This window comes from Malus sylvestris, chromosome 1, assembly GCF_916048215.2.
Source record: "Malus sylvestris chromosome 1, drMalSylv7.2, whole genome shotgun sequence".
In the NCBI taxonomy this organism is placed as follows: Eukaryota; Viridiplantae; Streptophyta; class Magnoliopsida; order Rosales; family Rosaceae; genus Malus; species Malus sylvestris.
Genome location: NC_062260.1, coordinates 25523794 through 25548344, shown reverse-complemented (window position 1 = coordinate 25548344; position 24551 = coordinate 25523794). Strand labels below are relative to the sequence as shown.

The window sequence follows — 24551 nt, the reverse complement described above, 5'->3', positions numbered from 1 at the left end:
ACAGAAGAGTTTCCAGCATGTGATAGTTCTAATGACTTTCTTTTCTGTTTCCTTAAAGCTATGCGCCCGCCCCGTTAAATTCCGAGTTCAAATCTCCCGGCCGCGTTGATTAATATATGGCATTATCAGAAAGGAAAAAAAATACAACACAACATTTATATTTCGCGTAATCATTCGATTATCTATAGAGACCTTCGGAGTAAGATATTATACTTGATTAACCAAAATCCAAGAACAAAATGGAATGAAATAATCAATACATTGAGAAAGAAAGAAAGAAAGAATGAATGAAGGCACCTTAATTAGTAAAAACAGAAGATAAATTAACCAAACGCATTTACAATTAAGGCACAAAGCTTTTTACGACCAAAAAACCGGCAAGAAGCGACGAGCACAGACCGGGAAGCATTCTTCCATGCCAGCCTGCTCCCCCAAAACCTCTTGAAGTATACTTATCTGGAGAAACCAAAAAATACGCCGTCCTGCTGGTTTTCGTTGTTGTATCAGCATGTGAAGATTATATCTTCTATGTAATTATCTATGCAGTAATTTTTATAGAGCACTTGACTTCCTCCATAAAACCAGTGACTTGAGAAACTCCATTACCTCCAAGGGTTCCCTTAGAGAGTAGAATGCATTGCTGTCCTTGGGCACGGACGAGACCAGAATGCCATAGCCTCGGTTTCCTTCCCTCAAGACCTGTTACAGTCCCCCATCAAGTTAGCGATTCTCTTGGTTTTATAGAAGACAGTCAAAACAACTTTGGTGATGAAAATTTCGAATCATACCTTGAATGCATCTTCATCTGTCCGATCGTCACCAATATATATCGGGAGCACATCTTCGCAATTACTTAGCCCTGATATAAAAATTTCGTTGTAGGGAGAGTATAAGATGGAGTTTAATGAATTTTTGAAGATACTTAAAAGCAACAAGAGAGATGAGTAGAAGAAGAAATACTCACCGAGAGATTCAAGTAAAAACATTACGGCCTTCCCTTTATCCCAGTTTATTGTAGGTCGAACCTCCAAAACCTGCAAATAAAGAACATAGAACGAAAATATTTTGAATAAAAATTTACCATAGCAAAAAGATAGCACATTACGGTAGATCAGCTTGCATTTAGGCTTTCAAAAGTACATTACGGTAGATCAGCTTGCATTTAGGCTTTCAAAAGTACCTTTCGCCCGTGAGTCAAGCGCAAACGTGGGTAGTCTTTAAGAATTTCGTGGACACATTGCGCAACAGCAGGCCAACTCTGAAGCCGGAGTGTATAATTAGTAAACGCAAAAGAAAAATTAAATGCATAACAAAAGAGAGGCTCCTTCCAGCCTCTCCTAGTTTAGTTTCCTCTGCCGGAAAAAAAATTAGTCTTAAACTTGTAGTTAATCAAATTTACTACTCTAAGAAGAGACTACCTTCTCATCTACGTTGCGGTAATGTACAGAGACACAGAACTTATTGTCCTCAACTTTAGCTCCTTGGATGTCTTTCGTACTTTCAACAAGCAATTTAAATACCTGGTTGAGCATAAAAAATCAGAACACTACAACACTATATTGTCATTCGTAACAGAATAGATAGGAACATCTTATTTATTGTTGATGAACACGATTGCAGATAAGAAATTTACAAACCTCTCTAATCATAGGTAAAAATTCAGCTGCAGGCTGGAACAAGTTAACCGCCTTACCCTGAATTCACCAGAAACCAAAAGATGTTTAGAAACAAAACCCCAATACATACACGTATTTTTTTCGCACGAGGAGAGAGCTTGTAGCCAATTACCTTTTTGTCAGTTGACTTAAAACAGTTTCTCTGGTCATCGTTTATAGATTGTATAACAGGGGCCATTATGTCCATTCCATGACTACCGGCGTAATAGAGTTCATTTAGTTTTACAAATTCGTATACCTGATAGATTAGGATATGGAACAATCAAAATCAGCAAGCACGAGAAAATATGGTTAAACAAACAGATGATTACTGAAGAGTATGTCATGCTAATATTTAAGGCCCCGCCTAGCAATTACCTTGTCATGGCTTCTTCCACTAATAATTGCTGTTGGGAAATGTTTTGCTACCCTTTTTACGGCTGCACGCATCTAAAAGGATTAAAACATTTTTGATGAGCAAGCAGAGCGTTTTAAGTTTGGCATGTAAAATATACAAGTATCAAGATATTCTTACGGCATCAGACATAAAGGCACAGTCAGGGTTATCCACAATCGGTGAAAGAGTCCCGTCATAATCAAGAAACAGTGCTATTCTCTTGCCTTTGGCATGATTAGAGATTTGCTCAAAAGATGTAAGCGCTGATGGATACTTGATCTGCAAGAATTAGACAGAAAGATGTTAAGTACTGCATAAATAACTTAGATTCAAAGCCTGTTGGAGGTAAAAACACATTAAGGATTTATTATTACCATCCATGAGTGGTAAGCAATATCAGCATCTGTCGCCCCGGACTCATTGTTAACACCCTTCGTTATCTTTCTGTGAGGAGGCGATGAAGATTTCATGGCATCGAGCCAAGAGCTAGAGCGAACATCATCAAGTAATCCAGTCTTCCACCTAGGGATTGTTAGGAATAAACCTGCCGGGAAAGCTGCTCCTGGAGGTGCATATGGTAACAGGCTGGTATGGACTCCACCAAGTCTTGACTTGCTCAAGGGCGCAGGGTCAGCAAGAACAGGAGAAGCATGATTTGATTTCAGGTCCATTGGATCCAGATTTGTAGCACGTCGTATGAAGTAACGTTATCACAATAAACAAGTGTATAAATCTATTACAACTTCTTCAGATGACCCTGTAATCAACGAAAAACAACCATTTCAGTGTCTTGTAACTGCTAGTTAACAATCAATCCCTCAAGTACATGGCTCCTTATATCTAATGAACAAGTGAACAATCATTAGAACTGAACAAAAATATGTGCATCTTAAATAACCGTTAAACACACGAGTCAGACAAAAGAAAATTCCATTAGCCTTCTCTTTTTCGGAGATTACTGACTATTCCTAAGAGGAGGGAGCTGTGAATATCGGAAGCACAATATCACGCAATATTTTACGCGAATTTCATGAAACACAAGGACATGTCAAATTATATATATGCATAGAACAATTATCCGTTAGCTCTTGATTATGCCATTTCCTTCAAAAGTAGTAGCAACATGTTCAGTCCAATTTCTCAGCTTCCAAAATCGAAGCACGCTGGAGAGAATACACAGCCCATAGCTAAAGGGGGAAAACTAGAACCTCAAGGGTTGCCAACCTACTTATACAAATTTACACAAATACAACATTCCTCTAAACTCTGCAGAATAACCATATGGTGTGTGAACTTTGAGAATTAAATCAGTACACGATCGACTGTGCCAAAACGTACATTATTCTACACGAAACACAGAGGAATGCAAAAACATTACAGATTCTCAGGCTACGAATACTGCAAGAGAAGATATGAAAATGTTTGGACATACAGCTCAACCGAAAACATGTGACTGGTAGTTGCATACCATTAACAACTCCTATGTCCCACACACCGGGCGACAAAAACACATCAAATGAATCACACACAACCGCAAAAAAGAGGCCCTACACACAAACACGGAATCTTAAAAACATATGAAATCGACAGATTTGGATGTGAGAAAATGCGTGACAACCAACAACACCACCTAAAAAAAGAAAACAAGTTGGAAAGGCCTATATACTTCTCAATCCTACTTTTGAGAGGAGGGGGATTTGAAAACCCGATTCGGGTAAATACTTTTAACCACGTGAGCTACTCGCCACTTGGGCCATTCTCGAAAGTACGACCGAGACAAACCCAAGAGTAGACTCGAAGTCTATGGTCAAGATTTTGCATAAATGACTTCAATGATTAAGACTTTTCTTCTCTTTTTAGTTTTCCACTCTTGGTTTTGAATAGTCTACGCGACTGCGACATGGTTCGACATTTGACCAAGCATTTGCATCGAAGCAAAGAAAATAAATTTAACAAATTGGGGTGAAAAATCAAAGGATGGAAACAAAATAACAGTATCACATGAGCTCAGCCGAAAACAGCCCAATGGGAGACGATGTTGACATGATCAGTTTTTGCGGTTGGAAAAAAAAAATTAATTAGGAAAGTAAACAACCATAATTAAATCAATTTAATATTCATAAATCTTAATTAATAACAGAACCCAATTCTCATTGGTGACAAAGATCAAAACTTTCTTAATTAATCACCTGTTTAGTGCTAAAAAGTTTACATTTTTCTTACCAGGCAACAAAAAATACACTCAGAAATTCGAATTTTCGAATAGCATTACGTGCAAAACAGAAAGAAGAAGACGAAACGACGACGTACCAGGTTGAGGAAACTTCGATCCGAAACGCCAGCGGTCTTCGAAATGCAGGGACGGATTCAGGAAACCTTCAAAACCAAACTATCGAAAAATCAGCAGCGGATTAAAAAAAAAAAAAAAAAAAAAAAAAAAACAGTGAGGCGGATGGAAAAATCCGAAATGCTCTGTTTGGCAGCCAGGAAAACAGAGGAAAACAAAAGGGGAAAACGAAAAGGAAAGGAACATTCTTCGGCAGCAGCCGCTTCAAACAACCGACTTATTTTCTCGGCGGCCAAACAGAAGACTTAGAAAAGGGAGAGGCTTTAAACATTCACCTTAATCCGCAAGCAACAGGCTGCGCAGGAAATCGAAAATAATAGGGGAAAAAATTATGGCGGAGAATCGCGAAGGAAACGGCCAATTAGAACAAAAGGGGCGAAAAAGAAAGAAACGTATAAAATCGGAATCGACGAAACGGCAAATGAGCGAACTAGAGAGAGAGAGAGAGAGAGAGAGGGAGGAGAGAGAGAAGAAAGAAGGGCCTCAATTTTAGAGCTTCCACATTTATAGAAAGTTTCGGATTTCCACGAGAAACGTGCTCCACAATCCAACCCGGCAACGCCCTTTCCCCGAAGAAAAAGACACGAAAGCCACCGGGGTTTCGCGCGTGTACGCGCAGCTTTCTAGTCTTCTAGATTAATTGGTTCTAATAATTTTATCAAGCTTCTAATATACCTAACATCTTTTTTTTTTTTTTTTTTTTTTTTTTAACAAAAGGTTCAGCAGGAGGAGCTACCCCATTTAAGGCTGCATACCACGAGCCTCTTTGAGGACAGGGTCTTACCTAATTTTTTTTATTTTTACAAAACGGACACAAGAAAAATTGCTAACGGGGACTCAAACCTAAGCTTTGGTCTAACGAAGAGAACGATCCTTAACGACTCAGCCAATTCAAGACTTAAACCCTAAACTCACTCTACTTGAATATTGAGTTTCTTTCTTTTCTTTTTTTGCACACTTTTAGTTGTTTTGTTTTTAATTTGGTTTTTATCCTTTTAATTTGAAGGCTAAAAATGCGTATGCGCGTGTAAGGCGAAAAATATTAGGGGTGTAGAAATTAGTTTGCCAGTCGTTTTCTAGAAATTAGTTTGCTAGTCGTTTTCTTCCTTAAAAGTGGTTTATCTCGTCTATCATTATTCACCGAGTCGATAATAAATTTGATATACAATATTAATCAGTTTAGCTTATAGATTGCATTTTTGCAATGTGAGTTTAAGTTGAGTAATGTAATTAGGTTTTGATACGAATTGTTAAGAATATAGCTTTTTATATATAATTATTACAACGTTATATTATATCATTGATACATAACGTCAAATAACACTATTACAAAAGTTGACTTTTAAAGTAAATAGAGCTTAGAGACCTTAAACCACTTTAAAATGTATTATTTTTCTTAATTTCAGCCAATTGAATCCTAACAATATGCTGTGGTGGCGGGTTTAATAAAATAACAGTCTCGGCTTGTAACTGCAGAATAAGTTTAATTTTAAAATTAAAACGTTAAATTAATATTATAATAAAAAAGAGTGGGGAAGTAGTGGGGGCCAGGGGATCCAAGGCGGACACGTACGGTGGGAGTTTCGCGGGGATGCGCGTGACGACACTTGTGTCCGAGTAGGAGATGACATGGCCACGTTGTGGATGGGTCCCACCACGAAGGCGTTGGACGTGTCGTTGCTCTCAGCAGCAAGTTGGTGGTCGTCGGTGGCGGTGGGTCTGTGTTGACAATAATACCCAAAAGACGTTGGTACCACGTGGCGATGAGAGGGACGGTGGGGGCCCACGCGTGTTTCTGGACACACGATGGAACTGCGTGGCAGCCGATGGACCCGATGCGTGGGAAAGACGTGGACGATGGTGTATGCAAAACGACACTGCGTTAATGCGTTTCCGCATGTGCGTTTGAGAGGGAAAGAAAAATAGAGAACTTTAACGAAAAGCACCCGGTACTGTTCACTTTAACCAAAAACCACATTTTTACACTAAAAAGTCAATCCTGGTACTATTCACTTTACCCTTTATTTTGTCCTTATCATTAAAACTCAAAGTTTTCAAGCCATTTTCATTAGTTTTCCTAAGAAAATATAGGTGCCCCTTTTGTGCTATGAAACAAAAACCTTTTGGGCAATTGGTTTTGCCTCTTTCCATCTACTTCACTACCACTTGATTGATCTGTGGGCAACAAAATATGGAAAGAAAAAAAATTCTCTAATTTATGCTTAAATAGAATATATAAAGTACGAGCAAGTTTATGAGTCACATCAATGACTTAGTTAAAAGTATATACTAAGATGTGATGAAAGAACAGTCGAGCATCAACTATTAGTATCGCCTAATGACATTTATCGTCTTGTACGCAGCTGATAGTTGTTCATTGGCAAAATGGAAAAACCAGTACATGTGATTAGCTCAAAATAGCAAATTTCGTTTTAAAACTCTACTAAAATGAGAGTATTCAGCCTAAAATTAATTGGCAGAGAAGGGCTCGAAATTATTTAAACAACTAATACAATGCTTTCTTTTTCAGCATGAGATGACTCTCACCGTAATCAAACAATAGTCAGCTTAGCCCCATAGAGATGTTATTTTTGTAGTTTTTATTCCATATTAATTACTAGAAAAAAAAATTTGATACAATTTTGTACATTTGCTCAAGAAAACGGAATGGATTGGTGCCTAAGAAGAGTAAATTTATACTGTTTAATCACAGCTAAACCCATAAAATTATATAACTCATACTTATAATGAACAAAATAACGATGCATTATAAAATATTCAGTATAATCGTCTAACTAAGACAATTCTCGCAACAAATAATACCAAATATAAGTCTTATTTGGATGTGCTTTAAACTAACTGAAAACGCTTTTGATGAAATTGACTTTGGATTCCAAAAGCATTTGAAGTATTTTTGGAAGAAGTACCTTATTACATGAAGCACTTAAAATGTTTTTTTTTTATAATTCACTTGGATGTTTAACAAGTATTGATTTTTAAAATATTTTCACTAAAAACGATTTCAATCATTTTAAAATCACTTTCAGATGAGTCAGCAAACGATGGAATCAATAAACAAGTGCCTACGAATATGGTTGAAATATCATTAACACTCTATTTCCCAACCATAGAGTAGCCTCATTTCCTCACGTCACCAATCCCCGCACAGAGAAGGAACAGCACACAGTACAATGATCCTATGAACTATTGGCACACGTGTGGGATGATCCGGCGGGGCCCCGTCCGAGCTGGCGACACATCTCCTGCTTGGTTTAACCAGTCAAAGACAGGGACAGCTGAAATCGAAAGGGAAAAATGGAAGTTACGAGGAAGATTGCCGGAAAATGGAAAACAATTCGTGGAAAAAAGCCAGAGGGTTTGATTAGGGCATGGTGGGGGCCCAGGTGGCAGTTGGGTACTTGCAGTCTCGGACAAGCGACGACGGAATCTTATTTTCAACGCCGTGAGCTGCGGTTGCGGTTTAAAGACTCTTGACTCCAGGTTTTCTACGTAATTTTATTTTTCTCTGTTTTGTAAGCATGATGTTTATTTTTGTTTCAAAACTTTGAGTTTTATTAGAATTGATTTTTTAGTATTAAAATATGGTTTTTTGTTAAAATGAACAGTACCGAGAGTTTTTCGTTAAAGTTTTTTTTTTTGTTTACAGCTAAAAAAAAATTAAAATTGTTCCATTTGGTGAAATATTTACAATTTAATATAAAAAAAATCTGGCATAGGCAAAACTAGGAGTCTCTTTTTTTGTTTTCGTGTTCTAAATAAGACCATGAGATGTTGAATTAAGTTATGAAAACGCTTGATTTGACTCACTGTATTATATTATGAAACGTTATGAGAAAATGAAGTATTTACGATACATATAATGTTAGCTTACGTTGTTTAGTAAAACGTTAAATCTTCAAATTTGGTAATGATTATGGTGATGTTGCCTGGAAATTGGTTCAAAATTGAAAGGTGATCAAACAGTGGCCCAGAATAAATGAAAAGGTGTTTGAAATTGCATGGCGTTTAATTAAAACCAATAAAGTCCATTAGAAAGTCACACTAATTAAAAACATATTGCGTGACTTGACAGAGATATACAATAGCTTTCAAAAGTATAAATTCGGTACGACTGCATGCTATATACTATACAGTGCCCTTTTATGACATGAAAGGTTACATCTAAAGTGCACCAAACTAGTGCAAAACATGTCCCCAAATGGTGCCTTCGTCCACACCTCCCGGCAAAATGCAACAAACGAGCCGAATAACCGCCCGCCTCTTCTGCTCATCTTAGCTCAATGACGGCCTCATTTCGGTTGAGATAATGCTATGGAGACTGAATTTGTAGATAAAATTTTGTAAATTAAATAACATAGAAGTTGATGATTGAATTAGCAAGTGTTGATTAACGTGCTTATTTTTTATTTGTGACATAATATTTAGTTTGCAAATTTTGTTTACAAATTTAATCTGCCTATATCATTACTCTTCCGATTAATTCCACTACAATTCCACCGCTACATGCACGGCACTCCAATAAAGCTTCGTGACGAGAGGTCAGGCTGCAGCTGTGACGTCATTATCTTAAATATGACTAATTTAGTCTCTTGCATATTGAGGGAGACTTAACAAAAAATTCAATTTCAATTTAATGCATATTGAGGGAGACTTAACAAAAAATTCGATTTCAATTTGAGGGAGGCAAAAAGTTCAATTTCAATTTAATGCATATTGAGGGAGGCTTAACAAAAAATTCAATTTCAATTTAATGCTTATTGAGGGAGGCTTAACAAAAAATTCAATTTCAATTTAATGCATATTGAGGGAGGCTTAACAAAAAATTTAATTTCAATTGAATGCATAACAAATTTTACCTCAAAGATTTATTTCCTAATTTTTTACTACGGAATCTAATTTTTAAATACCTTATTGTCACGAGAATTATTTATGCGAATGATCACTTCCATTGGGCAATGAATCAGTGACACAACTTTTGATGGGAGCTATTTTATTTTAATTCACCAAAAAGAAAATTAATTTATCAAAGTATGCTGACAAAAAATAAGATGCATGTTACAGAATATAAGGATTTTATGCTATTAATTATGGACAAGGATTGTCTGTTTTATTATTTTTATAAAATAAATAATATAAAATGTTAACATGGTTTAACCGTGACCACACAAAACAGGAGGGCACGGGAGGGCAGACATCCCAGATCGACTTCATCGTAGCACGATATTGTCCGTTTTGGGTCTCGACCACGCCCTCACGGTTTTGTTTATGGGAACTCAGACAATAACTTCCGAGTGGGTCATCCATCCTGGGAATGCTTTTGTCCGAACTCGCTTAACTTCGGAGTTTTGATGAAACCCGAAGTTAGTGAGTTCCTAAAAGGACTCATACTATATAGAAGTAGGCATGTACATATAAGGCACATCATCACATATTCGCTGATCAATGTGGGATGTTACAGTTAACATTCATTTCATTTTTTTACCAGATTTGGTTGAATGGAACAATTTTGAACGTATCTTCATACATGAGTGCTTTTAAATTTGACCTAAAACAATATCGAAGCATTGATTGTTTACCGACTGCAAGACAAAGGGTTCACCAAAAAAAAAAAAGAAAAAAAAAAAGACAAAGGTCAAAAATTGAGACAGTAGAATAATATTGGTATGCTGCTACAGGAACGAGATGATGTGAAATGTGAATAAACAAGAGGCTAGGTTTTCAGAAATTCAAACTAAAAATATTAAAATATTGTGCTGTATTGCCCATGTTAACCATGAATGATCATGAGAAAAGTCTTCCTACCGATACTACGGTTCAATTAGGAAAAAGACTTTTATGGACACCGTTACACTGTTTCGTGGTGTCTCATTCGGTAAAGTTGCTTTTCCAAATTAGACCTTGGAAGGTGTGATAGTATATATGAACTGTCTTCTGGTAGTGGTTTTACCAAAAAAGTTATGCAATCTGACAAGGCTGGGAGGTCTCACCGTGTAAAGGTTGAAAATTTTATTTTTTGGTAAAGAACGGTTGAAATTTTTTGAAGATGATGAGTTTGAACTTGAGACAATATTCGGCCAGAAAAAAAGAAAAAAAACAGAACTTGAAACATCACTTTTTTGAGCTGTAGTGCATCGATAAACTGGATTTATGCTTAGATCATATCATTTAGAAGAATAATAGACATGTTAATATATATTTCATTTCTCTTTTAAGTAGGTTTTCTTCCATATAAACCCTAAGATTGTACGTAGGATACAAACCCTAAACCCTAGAACTTTTTGTGACCTTTCTTCCATTCACTAACAATTTCTTAGCCATGTCTGAAACTAAAAGCCAGACATCGAGAATACCGGTGGTGGCGTGCTGCTATTTATGTTCGTGTTGCTTGCTAGTATGTTTGTTCTTGTGATGAGTAGAAGGCATACGGAGTTGTACAAGGTCCCCGAATTTGGCGGTGGCGTGCTGCTGTTTTTATTCGTGTTGTTTACTTGTATTTTTGTTCTTGTGATGAATAGAAGCCATTCGGAGTTGAACAAATTCTTTGAATTCACCGTCGACAGCGCTGACCTTAGCCAATTCAATTACACCAAAGCCAACCATACTGTCTCCTACAAGCTTACCCTCAACATAACCCTCACAAACCCTAACAATATAATCTACTTTCAGTTGAGTGACATCCAAGTAATTGCACCCCTATCAAAATAATAGGTTTGGTCTAGTTACTTTGATGAATAGGTTTGGTTTACAACATTGGCGTGGCGATTGCTTTCCAAGAAAAGGTTGGTGTAATATGTGGTGAGGTCATTTGCAATCTAAAGCTTCCTTTTATGAGTATTAATGGAGCATCTTGGGACAGGTACAACACTACAAAATACTCATAAAGTTTTTATCTTTCTGTTTATGGGTCAAAAAGGATGGTGGATTCGACATAAGGACCATTCTCTCTCAATATTAAGAAGAGAAATATTATTATACGAATAGCTAGTTTGTAAGGTGCTCAAAAGTTTGACTTCATGTTAATTTCAATTCTCAACTTTATCCTTGTGAAGTTGTTTTATTTTCCATGCTAACCTCAAGCTTTTTTGTTTGAGTGTACTCTTCTTTAATATAAATGAAAGATCGTATGTTCAAATCACGAAAATGAAGAGTTCACAACCAATATATCATTGTATCAAAAACACCGACTCGTCTGACAATGCCTACGAGTTTATGACACCGTTTTCTTCATGAGATTGGTAGCGTTTTTGAATTTGGAGACAAAGTTGGGTCAAAGTTATATAGGCCTAAACTGGGGCTTAGCTCCATGCCTTGCCGACCATGCACAATGTGGAGTACACGCATTTAATTTCCTCTACAAAATTCAAACTTCCATCTGATTCCAAACCAAAACCACCGAATTGCACTGGAACAATCCAAATGAGGTGTTCTACGCTACATGCTTTTAGCTTGGTCATGCATGCCTGTCTGTACCCTCAAGGCTCAAAGGTCCCTAACTCAGGCGAGAAACTCACGTGCAACGAGTTTATGAAACTCGTGTCTGCGATACTCGCTCTCTTATCACGTGAAGGGACGTAAATTAAAGGATACTACTTGCATTTGGGCAACCATGCGTCAAAAGTATTAGAACTGTTCTCTTCACGGTCAAGCATTTGGACAACCTGTGCTACGTACACCTTCAGCAATTTCCCTCTGAATGAGACCGCATATCGAAGGTTCTCCTCGTCATGGATAGTGATTAATTTTCCGGCAGGCTGGGGATCAAAAACATCGACCTCTTTGCCGAGAGCACCGTTACATCAGCACCCTAATACAATGCACATGTAAGTTAAACATTATTAGTTATATATATATAAAGACTGACTCATATACCGATCTAACCACTAACCTGAGGAAGACATCGTCTCAGAAATAGGGTAAGGAACTGAGGCTCTTCTGTAACTCTGCACTGACCGGAAGCAAGACTCACTCAATGGGGCTTGAGAATTTCTGTAAACTTGCGTGTGTTTAGTGAGAGCACAGGGACCTCAGTTATATACTATATGTGATGGTCTTTGATTAGGAGTCCTCCCATTAAGTAAACCCTATCAAAGATTAACCTTATCACCGAAGATTACTTATGCATAAATCAGCTAGAAGAGTTCTAGTTTATCTAAGAATGTTTCTGACTTGTATACCTAAGTAATACAACTCCTTAAAAGTCTACCGCATGTGTTAATGTTAATCTCCTTGTCGTCCCAAAAGTCTTTGTACAAATCACAAAGTGTTTGCTCTCATATAGAACTTACATTCTCCCACTAGAGCAAATACTTTGTAAAGTTGTATAATCATACTGGAGTTGGGAAGGATCTGAATTGGCCATGAGATTAACTTTCGACACTTCTTAGTTTTCCAGTCTTCGTCATTGTTAAGCATTTATGAGAATTATAGGGCAACACACTCATTACACTGAAGAGTACCGTCCCCATAATTACTTTCAGTAAAGCTTATCAACACATAAGATTCCAACAAGATATGTAGCATGTAAGACACAACCGAACATGTATTAATTATGTCAAACATTTGGTCCCTTTCAGAATCGAAAAACGATCCATGTGCTTCTATATAAAGCCCTCAGGTTGTCTGACACTGTATAATGAATAAGAATCATAAACAGCATGCAAAAATATTCATGCATTATCATAGCTAACAGCTGAACCCTTTAAGGGAACTTGAACAACCTTTCAGCTTTATTCTTTATTAGCTAAGAAAACTTCATTGTTAATACTCAAAACTTATCCTCCATAACATAAATTGCTATTGAATTAAAACTAGCATAAAAGTTTAAACCTGTTGCATAGCTCCCACTAATTCGCTTCATCAAAACCAGCCAAGACTCCCATGCTAGTGACATGCTTCTTGAAAACAATGGTGGGAACTGCTTTATTTAACGGATCAGCAATCATGGATCCAGTCTCCAAATAATCAACTTTAACTAGACCGGCCATCACCTTCTCTCGAGCAATGAGATATTTTATATCCAAATTCCTTGTTGCATTAGACCTCTTATTATTCTTAGTAAAGAATATGGCTGCATTATTATCACAGAAAATCTGTATAGGTCTCGATATAGAGTCCACTACTTGAAGCCCAAGTATGAAATTCTTCAACCAGACAGCTTGATTCACTATTTCACAGACTGATAAATACTCTGCAACCTTTGTTGATGCTGCCACAGTTCCTTGTTTGACAGACTTCCAAGAAACCGCACCACATGCCATTAAGAAAACATAACCTGTAGTCGACTTCATATCATCTGGACAACCTGCAAAATCTGAATCACTATACCCTTCCAAAACCAAACTCTCGGTTCTTTTATACACCAACATATGATCCTTGGTTCTCTGAAGGTATCTCAAAACCCTTTTGGCAGCATTCCAGTGAGCTTCACCTGCATTGGATTGAAACCTCCCAAGCACAGAAATGGTGAAAGCCAAGTCAGGCCTTGTGCACACCTATGCATACATTAAACTTCCCACCAGGGATGCGTATGGTTTGTCGTCCATAGCCTTCCTCTCTAAATCTGTTTGTGGACACTGCAGCTTACTCAATTTATCACCCTTCGATATAGGCATCTCAGTAGTTCCACACGAAGACATGTTAAACCTTAACATTTTCTCTATATATGCTTTCTGTGACAATCCTACCAAGCCTCTCATTTTATCCCTTTTGATCTCAATGCCCAAAACATAAGTCGCTTCTCCCATGTCTTTCATTTCAAAATGCTTCTGCAAAAAGGTTTTTGTATCATCCAACAAACTGTGACAATTCGTGGCAAGCAATATATCATCCACATAGAGAACTAGGATGATAAAGTTGCTCCCACTGAACCTCAAATAGATGCAATTGTCTGAAGGATTCTCGGTGAAGCCATGTTCTTTCACAATTCTATGAAATTTCAAGTACCACTGCCGTAATGCTTGCTTCAATCCATATATGGATTTGTTGAGTTTGCACACTAGGTTTCTTCCTTCTCCCTCCTTGAAACCTTCTGGTTGTCGCATGTAAATGCATTCTTCCAGGTCCCCATTCAAGAACGCCGTTTTTACATCCATTTAATGTAAAATCAAATCAAAGTGAGCCACCATAGACATGATAACCCTAAACGCATCCTTTGTCGACACGGGGCTGAATGTTTCTTTGTAGTCTACACCTTCCTTTTGTGTGAAGCCTTTCGCAACAAGCCTGGCTTTGTGCCTTTCTATGTTTCCATTTGAATCCCTTTTTGTTTTAAAAACCCATTTACATCCTATGAGTTTTGATCCTTCTGCCTGTTCCACTAAATCCCACACTTGATTGTTTGCCATCGAACTCAGTTCACTCTTCATGGCTTCTATTCACTTATCAGCATCTGGTCCTGCAATTGCTTCTTTGTAACTCAGCGGATCATTAAACTCTGAAAGATCAGTTTCAACCTGTGTCAAATATACGAAATCATTTAGGGTTGTAGGTTTTCTAACCCTAGATGACCTTCTTATATTTGCAGCACCCACAGCCGTGATGTTGTCTTCATGTGCATGGTGTTGTTGTTGTTGATTTTCTGTCACAACCTCTTCAAACACATCTTGTACAACAGTGTTATCGTGTAGTTCGATGTCATGTGCAACCTCTATCTCGTTACATGGTTCATCAGAATCATTGCTTCCCATGTTCTCGGTTACTACAATTATTGGTGCCATAATCGCTGTGTTACAATCAACGTTTTCAACTGCAACTTCTTTATTGTTAATTTCTTCTTTAAATACGAACCCTTCAACCCTTGTCCTAGAATCAACGCTTGCATCAGACTCCATGAAAACTGCTTTTCCAGTTTCGACAATTCTTGTATTTTGGTTAGGGCAATATAATCTAAAACCCTTCGACCTTTCAGCATATCCAATAAAATGACAACTGACAGTCTTTGAATCAAGTTTCTTGTAGCCGGGATTATATATCTTTGCCTCTGCTCTACAGCCCCATACATGCAAATGGTTTAAACTCGGTTTTCTGCCTGTCCATAGTTCGAAAGGTGTCCCTTCCACAGATTTTGAAGGTACCCTATTTAATATATAATTTGCAGTTTTCACTGCTTCACCCCACAAACAACTTGGCAGATTAGTTCTACAAATCATGCTCCTTACCATGTCCATGAGAGTTCTATTCCTCCTCTCGGCTACTCCGTTTTGCTCTAGAGTACCTGGTGTGGTATATTGGGCTACAATTCCATGTTCTTGCAGAAATAACACAAAGGGTCTAGGATTTCTACCAATTTCAGTATATCTACCATAGTACTCCCCTCCCCTATCAGATCTTACAACCTTAATGTTCCTTTCCAATTGATTTTCGACTTCACTTTTATAAATTTTAAAAGTTTCAAGTGCTTTAGACTTTTCTGAAATCAAATAAATGAAGCAAAATCTTGAGAAATCATCAATATAAGTTATGAAATATTTGTTTCCTTCTAAGGTTTGTGTGGGAAAAGGACCACAAATGTCCGTGTGGATGATCTCTAAGGGTTGCTTACTCCTAGTTGAGCCTTCTTTTCTAGTGTTTGTCATTTTCCCTTTAATGCAATCCACACAAAAATCAAAGTCATTGAAGTTTAATGGAGGTAGAATTTCGTTTTTGACAAGCAGCTCCATTCTTTGTTTAGAAATATGGCCGAGTCTCTTATGCCATAATATTGAAGACTGTTGAGTTTTGATTTTATCATCTTGTACGTTGAAAACATATTCAGTTTGATTCAATTTAAGTTGAAACATTCCATCACTCATGAAACCATGTCCTACTTGAGAAGATTCATAAAAAACGTTAAAGCCCCTTTTATTAATAGTAAAATAAAAACCCAATAACACTAGCTTTGAAATAGAAATCAACTTCCTTTTCATGGAAGGCACATAAACAACGTTATCTAACTCTAAATAAAAACCAAATTCTAGCTTTAGTCTAACACTTCCTAAGGCTTTGACTTCAACTCTTCTTCCATTGCCAACCGAAACTTTGACTTCATCCTTATTTGGTGTTCTCCTTGTTGTGAGGTCCTGTAATGAAGTTGTAACATGTATAGAAGAGCCCGAGTCAAACCACCATTCAGTGCTAGGTATGTTAATTAAATTTGATTCAAAGCAAGCAAAAACATTTTTACCTTTCTTTGCTTCTTGTTTGGCAAGCCAAGCCTTATATTTGGGACAGTTTTTCTTCATGTGGCCTGCCTTTTTGCAAAAATAGCACTTGAAAACTGAAGGTTTATTAAGTTTGAAGTTTCTTTTAGGAGAGGGAACTGACTTGGTAGAGTCCTTTTTGGCAGTATCGGGGACATGAGATTTAATGGCCCTAGTGACACTCTGGACAAAGTTCACAGACTCAATTCTCTCTTTCTCAAACCTTTCTTTCTTCATCCTTTCTTCTTCACTCACAAAAATAGCTATCAATTCATTGACATCCCATTTCTCACGTAGACCATTGTAATAAACTTTGAGTTGTGTATAACTCTCAGGCAGAGAATTCATAATGACATGTACCAGAAAAGTATCAGAAATTGGTACCTTGAGTGCATTGAGTTTTCCAGCAACGTCCACCATTTTCAATATGTATTCTCGCACACTTTGAACCCCATCATATCTCATGGTAGTGAGAGCATTCATGAGATTACCTGTCTCAGTTTTTGGCGATTCCCTATACTTTGCCTCAATGGACTTCAGAAAATCTTTTGCATTTGTTTCATCAGGAAAGCCACCTCTCACCACATCTGTCATGCTCTTTTTGATGATCAATAGGGCAATTCTGTTAGATTTGTGCCATTTTTCATACTTGGATTTCTGATTGGAGGTGCTGTCATCAGTGAGTGCCGGAGGTTCTTCAGTTCTCAGTGCCAAATCCCAGTCCATAACTCCCAAAATGATTTCGAGATCTTGTTTCCACTTTCTGTAGTTGACACCAGTAAGAGGCTCAACTGTATTCAGATTCAAAGAGCTGGGATTCACTGAAAAGAAAACGTTCATGATGTAAAGAGTATTAATCTTTAACCCCAAACCATAAATCACATCTTCAACATCTTTAGATTGATGAATATGTGAAAACTTTCTTTAATCATATCACTTTTATAGTCAACATTCGAATTTCTGTAATTAAAATCACAAGCCTTTGTGGTTTGACAATATTAATTTGATTCAAATATATATATAAAATGATATGCTGCTCAAATTCGAAGCATGAAAGAAAAATCATCTTTAGATGATCAATAATCATGTCTTGAATTTTAAGCACCATCACTGGTACATGTATCGATTGAAAAACATAATATCCTTATGATCAAGGATAACTTTAGTCATCCTTGAACGTGTTTTATATATTTTTCCTTGATGATACAGTTCCAGTTCCATAACCTGCAAGACAGAATGAAATTTCTTGATGCCTTTCACATAGGGTTAGATGATATGTGAGGGCTCTGCTACCAAATGTAAGTTAAACATTATTAGTTATTGTAGACATCGAAATTTTGGTAAATAAATGTTGACCGATAAATTAAAGTTTCAACGCTCATGTATTACATAAATTTTACACGTAGCGTGTGTCTAAACAAAAATCGAAATAAGTTGGAAAAGTCATCAAATAGGACACGTGTCAACACCTGGCAGAAACGACTTATTTCATTTGGAATATTATATTCAAAATTAGGCCTTGGAAATTTCTATAAATAGAAGGCTAATTCATTCATTTGAGGGGAGGGACCAATTCATATTACACCTTGAAGCTCTGAAGCTCTGAAACTCCGAAGCTCTCAAGCATCCAGGTTCCCGAAGAATCGAGAAAGCTCTCTTCGTTCTTCGTTCATCGTTCTTCCAAGATCAAGCCCAAACGGCCCTTTGGATCAACAATCATCCACCAATTCAAGATCAAGCCCCGACGGCCCTTGAAGAAAGTGTTCTTCGTTCTTCGTTCATCGTTCTTTCAAGATCAAGCCCCGACGACCCTTGAAGAAAGCCCCATCGTTCATCATCCGTTCATCCAAGATCAAGCCCCAACGGCCCCTTTGGATTAACAACGTCGACAAATCCACACATCCAACCGTTCTTCAAGATCAAGCCCAAAAGCCCTTGAAGATCCGTCCATCACTGTTCTTCAAGATCAAGCCCAAACGCCTTTGAAGATCTGCTCATTACCGTTATTCAAGATCAAGCCTCAAACGGCCCTTGAAGAAACATTCATCCTCAAGATCAAGCCCCAACGGCTCCTTGAAGATCCGCTCAAATCCACCTCCAAAGATCAAGCCCACGGCCCTTTGAAGAAACTTCCAACAGTTCATCCAAGATCAAGCCTTGACGGCCCTTGGATCAACGAAATATCCACCAATCAACACCTTACGGAGATCGAATCAGAGGATCAAAATAGAGAGAGATTGTAAGTCAAAATCATCAAAACATAAATATTTGTTTGTGCACGTTCGTTGTTCTTGTCTCTTTCATTTCAGGAATTTTCCGTGTTCACAGTTATATATATATAAAGACTGACTCATATACCGATCTAACCACTAACCTGAGGAAGACATCGTCTCAGAAATAGGGTAAGGAACTGAGGCTCTTCTGTAACTCTGCACTGACCGGAAGCAAGACTCACTCAATGGGGCTTGAGAATTTCTGTAAACTTGCGTGTGTTTAGTGAGAGCACAGGGACCTCAGTTATATACTATATGTGATGGTCTTTGATTAGAAGTCCTCCCATTAAGTAAACCCTATCAAAGATTAACCTTATCACTGAAGATTACTTATGCATAAATCAGCTAGAAGAGTTCTAGTTTATCTAAGAATGTTTCTGACTTGTATACCTAAGTAATACAACTCCTTAAAAGTCTACCGCATGTGTTAATGTTAATCTCCTTGTCGTCCCAAAAGTCTTTGTACAAATCACAAAGTGTTTGCTCTCAAATAGAACTTACAGCACATTGTCAAATAACTTTATGGTTGTAACAAAATATGTCTTTCATAATTGTTTTCGAGTTACCTGCTTCTATTTTTGTGTCCTTTCTTCTTCCTTTCTTCGGGTCGGAAAATTAAAGAATTGAGTGAATCAAAAACCAAAGGAGGGTCATGGCTAAGGGTAAAGATGTCCGAGTAACGGTTATTTTAGAATGTACCAGTTGTGTTTGAAATCGTGTTAATAAGGAATCAATGAGCATTTCCAGATATATTACTCTAAAGAATCGACACAATACGCCTAGTCGATTGGGATTGAGCCTTGTGGCCTAAGCAAACTGATAATCTTGCCTCAATTTTAACAAACAACTTCTAACCCAACAAATTTGCCAAGTCAAATGGAAGCCTAGGCATCTTACGAGGCCAAACTAGCTCCAGCCCAAGCGATGTACATCGTGGGTCTCACTCACCATTTAGAATCTTAGCCTCTAGCCCTTCACCACTAGAGCCAAAACAATACTGGCAGACAATATTATCATCGTTTTGAGAAGCTAGATCGTACCTCTAGCTCCAGCCCTTACCCAACAAATTAGATATGCTCTAACTTTTCAATCAGTGAAACCCCAAATTTCTTACCGTTATATGCAAATGTGCATATTTGTGTAAAACATGGTTGTCAAGACTTTTAGCCCTGGTTTGGTACTGAGGTAATTCTGAAAAAAACTGGTATAAAAAAAAAACCGTGAGCTTTTTTATGTTTGGTAAACATTCAACTTCAGTTTTTTTTCATAGTTTTGGGTAAAAAAAAGCTAAAAACAAAAAGTTGCAAAACCCAGCTTTGAAAAACTGATTTTTTTTCACATCTGTTTTACATAGAAGTTTACCAAACATTATAATACTGTTTTTTTTTTTTCAAAAGTATTTTTTCAAAAAAGTTTATCAAACACTCTGCTGCTTTATTTCACAGCTACGTATTTTTATAGCACAGAAACAACTTTTTTTCAAAGCACATCAATACCAAACCAGCCCATAGTACTCCATTCCGGAAAGTGATGATCCTTTTTCCTCCGAAGATCGATCAACAGATACTTCTAACACTTTGCTGTTATGCTTTATTGTGTGAGGTCTTATGCTTTTACATGGAGCAGAAGGAATTCGGAATCACAGCCCGATTTCTCCGCCGACGGCTCTTATATTAACTCCAAGGCCATTGGTTACCCTACGTAATTCTTTGGAGTACACGTATTTTATTTCTACAAAATCTTTTCTCTCCAGTCGTAGCGGGAGGCCTTTAGATTCGACTATTCTGAAATGCGAGTATGTCCACATTTTCCTTTCACGTGTGAACGAGATTTTAGTTGATCACAACCGTTCACACGTGAAAACAAATGTGTGGGTGAGGAAAGCTCCAACCTAAGAACTGAGTTCCACATATCAATGATCAAAATAAGTTTGAGCAAAATGAAGGACTTCGTGCAAGGATATGTTCAAAGCTCTGTCAAACACGTTATTAAAGGTCGTTCACAAGACAAGGATTACCTAGATTTAGAAAACGAATATATAACGCAGCGATTTGACGATACAAGTCTAAGCACAATGCAGGGAAACCAGACTACATCTTGCTACTGGGCGAATATCATGCAGTTTTTAACTTAATACTCATGAAAAGAAGCAAGCCCTTGAAACTCCTCAGCTAGGCTACATCTCTCTAGCAAGAGCTACAACAAAAAAAACCACTAAATGGCGGTGATCGTGGTATTACCGTACGCTCACAAGCATGCCTCAAAGGTATTAGAACTGTTCCCTTCGCGGTCAAGCATTTGGACAACCTGTGCCACACCTTCAGCGATTTCCCTCTGAATGACACCATCTGGCATATCAAAGGTCCTCCTCATGGAAAGTGATTTTCCAGCACCAGCAGGCTGAGGGTCAACCACATCAAGCATCGCTTCAAGTTCATCCACCATCGACCTCTTTGCTGAACGCACCATCACATCAGCACCCTAAATACAATGCAAATTGTCAAAAACCTGTTAATGATCGCTTTGACATGGTAGTAAAATAAGGGAAAACAAGGAACCTAGTCTGCCAGTTAGCAAAATTAGAATTTTCTTAGCTTTCTGTGCAAATGTGCATTGTGCATATTTGTGCAACACATGAAACATGATTTGTTCTTCAATCAATTGACTATCCTTTTTCATCTGAAGATCAAAGGATGTTTCATAACACTTTGTTCTCATATTTGGAGAGAAAATCGATTGACGTCGTTTAAGAGAACATATTGTAGATCTCAGTTTCATGTCAGGTAATGACTTCCTTTATTGTACAGCAGCATTTAGTATTAAGGAACCAACTGACATTGATACACCCCTATTTACCAAATAAAAGTTCAATTACTGAATGAAGTTCTCAAAGAAGTGGTGGCAATAGGGATCAAACAATAACGTAACCTGACATGATATAATTTGCATTACTTTCAAATTTCAAGCAGGAATGAATTTCATCTTATCGTTTAAAATTTTGAGTTTGCATTACCAGAACATGGATAAAAAATGCCTAGCTATTTTACATTCAAGTTATGAGAATCATACACGAACATGAGTTTGAGCGTCACAAATATAAATTCAAAACACAGGTCACGAAAGCTACCTCAATAGCATCAACAGTAAGGAGCAGGACGATGATTCTTTCGGTGAACCTCTGACGCTCTGCTGCATCATGGGCAACACGGCGGCGGTAAGAGAAGTTATTAAACAGTGCCCTGAGCTCCTTCAACTTGGACTTGGCAATTGCAAGATCCCGAAGGGCCCTAAGAGCCTGTGATCTGCGGATCAGATAAGCTCTGAAAGTCATCTGTATCATCATTGCTGCATCTTGAGGAGACAACTCCTTCCTCTTGCCCTTCGCATTTCTGCTGCCTCCAGCTCTCTTTGCAAAAGCCTACAAATACAATACCTCATTATACTAGAGCATTTGGGGAACACAGCATTAAACCATTTGCAATTAAAAAATTGAAGTTTCTCTTAAACAAGCTAATCAAGTCAAATCAATGTAACTTCAACTGAATCAATCATGAACTAATCCGGGGTTTTACAATTAGCAAAATGAAATCTTAAACAAGCTAATCAAATCAAAATCAATGAAATTTCAACTGAATCAGCTCATGAACAAATCCGGGGTTTCGCAATGTGAGTTCACATTAGCATTGCCAATCAACTAAACCAAACTAAACATGGTATTCCACTTAACCAAGATAAACAATTGAATATCGATATCGATGAAAATTCAACTGAATCACCTCAAGTACTAATCCCTGGTTTAAAATGTAATCTCACATTACTACTGCTAATCCACCAGCTAAACTGTATTTAAGCTGAAAGGATGAACATTTATGGAACAAAATAAATTAAAAATCAAACTTTTCTGTAAGAAATTCAGCTGAAGCATGGATTAAAGTGTAATTTCAAATTACCTGTCGAAGAACGACAGCCCCATGATCAACAAGCTCTTCAATCTCCACCAGACGCGTGTCGCTCTCTTCCTTCTTTTCCTTCTTGCTTCCATTCTTGCCCTTCGTCTTCTTCTTCTCCTTCTTCTCCTTGGTGTCGCTACTGTCACTATCACCACCATTCGACGCCGTGAACGAGTACTTCCGCGAGATCTCTCCCTTCCCTTCAATCTCAGCCGTCCATTTGTACTTCTTCTCAGTCGGCTCCTCTGCCGCCTTCTTCTTATGCTTCCCCTCCTTAATCTCCGTCGTCCGCTTGTACTTCCGCTCGAGCCCGTGCTTCTCCGGGCCCTTGATCTCCGCCGTCCAAGTGTACTTTCGATCCCCGCCCGATTTCACCTTCGCCAGCCGATCGAACCGCGACTCGAGCTCACTGACTCGGTCGCTCAGGCTTTGTAGGAACAGCTCACCCCCGAGCCTCTCGACTCGCCGAATCATCCCGTAGGAAAGAAGCGACGGCGTTTTGATCGGGGTCGGACTCAACAGCTCCAGCGCGTATCCGAGCTCGTAATCCTCCTCAACGTCTTCGAAAAACGAAGGGAAAGGGAAACGCAGGGCTTTGGGAGCGGCGAAAATGGAGGTCTCCCGGAGAATAACCGCAGACGGCGACGGCGGGGGGTAGTAGGGCTCGATGAGCTCGATCCTCCTGAGCCAGCTCATGGTGTTCGATTGAGTAAACTCGGTACTAAAATTACTGAGTCACTGAGTGGGAGCGAACGAGTTGGAAGCAATCTGTGGATGTTGAGAGTGCGATCTGTGGACGTTGAGAGACGCGGATTAAAAGATGATGAAAAGAGGAAGGCGACAAATTTATGAGGAGTACGAGGTATGGGTGAAAACTGAAAAGGGAAGGGGATAATGGGAAGGGTAGAACTGGAATTTCGCGTGTTTGAGATCAGCTGGTGTGAGGATGTTGGTGACTCGGATTGGGGAGAAAGGAGAACGTGATCTTTTTCGAATTCTTTTTATGAGGATTTCGAGATCCTTTAATTACGTATACTTATTGTCACATAATCAATTTTCATTAGATATTATTTACATTTAATTTTAAATGAAAAAATTACAATAATTTCTAACTGTATGATTTACGATAAATGAATGTAATTAGAGGATCCTCGAGATTCTCACATAGGTTCAGAAGAGGATCTACTCGCCGCGTAATTGAGTGTGGTGAATGGACAGAAATGGACATGGTAAGGGGTCGAATTTACAGGGACATGAGAATCTGGGAATTGTTGACTCTGTGGGTCGGTTTCAGACTTTGAGTGGGGAAATGATGGAGGTGGGCATGTGCGGTTTCTGACCCCACGTGATGAGGCTTTCGGCGCCGCACGTGAGACTTTTGTACTGGATCCGGTTTAGAGTTGGGCCGGGCTTTATGACAGTTTTATTTAGATCGAAACAGAACCTTGGGTTGTGATGTCTAACCAAACAGTCAAGCCTGTTAGGCCCATTACCTCAAATCCTTAAGTGCAAAGCCCAAAGAGAAGGGAGAACAGCGGGTATAGCTAATTTTTTGAAAATGACATTATTCATTCTTTTACATACATTTTATCCCTTGTTAAACAAAGTAACCGCGGCCACCTATTACTACAAACACTAACCTTACACCACCACTATTGCCATCACCATTTTTGCTGCCACCGCTATCATTACCTTACCACCATTGTTACCTCTACATCCTCAACCACCACAC

The 24551-nt window shown here is 38.1% G+C and overlaps 2 protein-coding genes across 5 annotated transcripts; both read right to left on the bottom strand.

The window, feature by feature from the left end:
- Positions 1–193: 193 nt before the first annotated feature.
- LOC126629155 (trehalose-phosphate phosphatase A-like) lies at positions 194–4920 on the bottom strand. Of its 4 annotated transcripts, none has more exons than XM_050299087.1 (12): positions 4675–4920; positions 4363–4441; positions 2427–2809; positions 2191–2331; positions 2034–2105; positions 1789–1914; positions 1638–1694; positions 1419–1520; positions 1181–1258; positions 965–1034; positions 789–859; positions 194–699 (listed from the first exon to the last, which is right to left on the bottom strand). In XM_050299087.1, the coding sequence occupies exons 3-12, from the start codon at positions 2721–2723 to the stop codon at positions 553–555; spliced, it is 1161 nt and encodes a 386-aa protein (XP_050155044.1). In that variant the 5' UTR covers positions 2724–2809; positions 4363–4441; positions 4675–4920; the 3' UTR covers positions 194–552. The 4 variants fall into 4 exon arrangements, with proteins under 4 accessions (XP_050155044.1, XP_050155035.1, XP_050155052.1 ...); XM_050299078.1 differs by having other exon boundaries at positions 4363–4428; XM_050299095.1 differs by lacking the exons at positions 4363–4441; positions 4675–4920 and adding an exon at positions 3521–3706.
- Positions 4921–20831: 15911 nt separating this feature from the next.
- LOC126629147 (BAG family molecular chaperone regulator 7-like) lies at positions 20832–23636 on the bottom strand. The gene is made up of 3 exons (XM_050299065.1): positions 22820–23636; positions 21997–22287; positions 20832–21350 (listed from the first exon to the last, which is right to left on the bottom strand). The coding sequence occupies exons 1-3, from the start codon at positions 23513–23515 to the stop codon at positions 21117–21119; spliced, it is 1221 nt and encodes a 406-aa protein (XP_050155022.1). The 5' UTR covers positions 23516–23636; the 3' UTR covers positions 20832–21116.
- Between the last annotated feature and the right edge of the window lie 915 nt (positions 23637–24551).

Bases quoted from the DNA above. Each gene is read 5' to 3' on its own strand.
- LOC126629155 (XM_050299087.1), bottom strand. From the start codon at position 2,723: ATGGACCTGAAATCAAATCATGCTTCTCCTGTTCTTGCTGACCCTGCG. The intron at 2,332-2,426 runs GTAATAATAAAT...TAATTCTTGCAG, and splicing joins TTGCTTACCACTCATGGATG to ATCAAGTATCCATCAGCGCT. The intron at 1,259-1,418 runs GTAGTCTCTTCT...CTCCGGCTTCAG, and splicing joins ACCGCAACGTAGATGAGAAG to AGTTGGCCTGCTGTTGCGCA.
- LOC126629147 (XM_050299065.1), bottom strand. From the start codon at position 23,515: ATGAGCTGGCTCAGGAGGATCGAGCTCATCGAGCCCTACTACCCCCCG. The intron at 22,288-22,819 runs GTAATTTGAAAT...TTGTATTTGTAG, and splicing joins GGGCTGTCGTTCTTCGACAG to GCTTTTGCAAAGAGAGCTGG. The intron at 21,351-21,996 runs GTAGCTTTCGTG...CATTGTATTTAG, and splicing joins TTACTGTTGATGCTATTGAG to GGTGCTGATGTGATGGTGCG.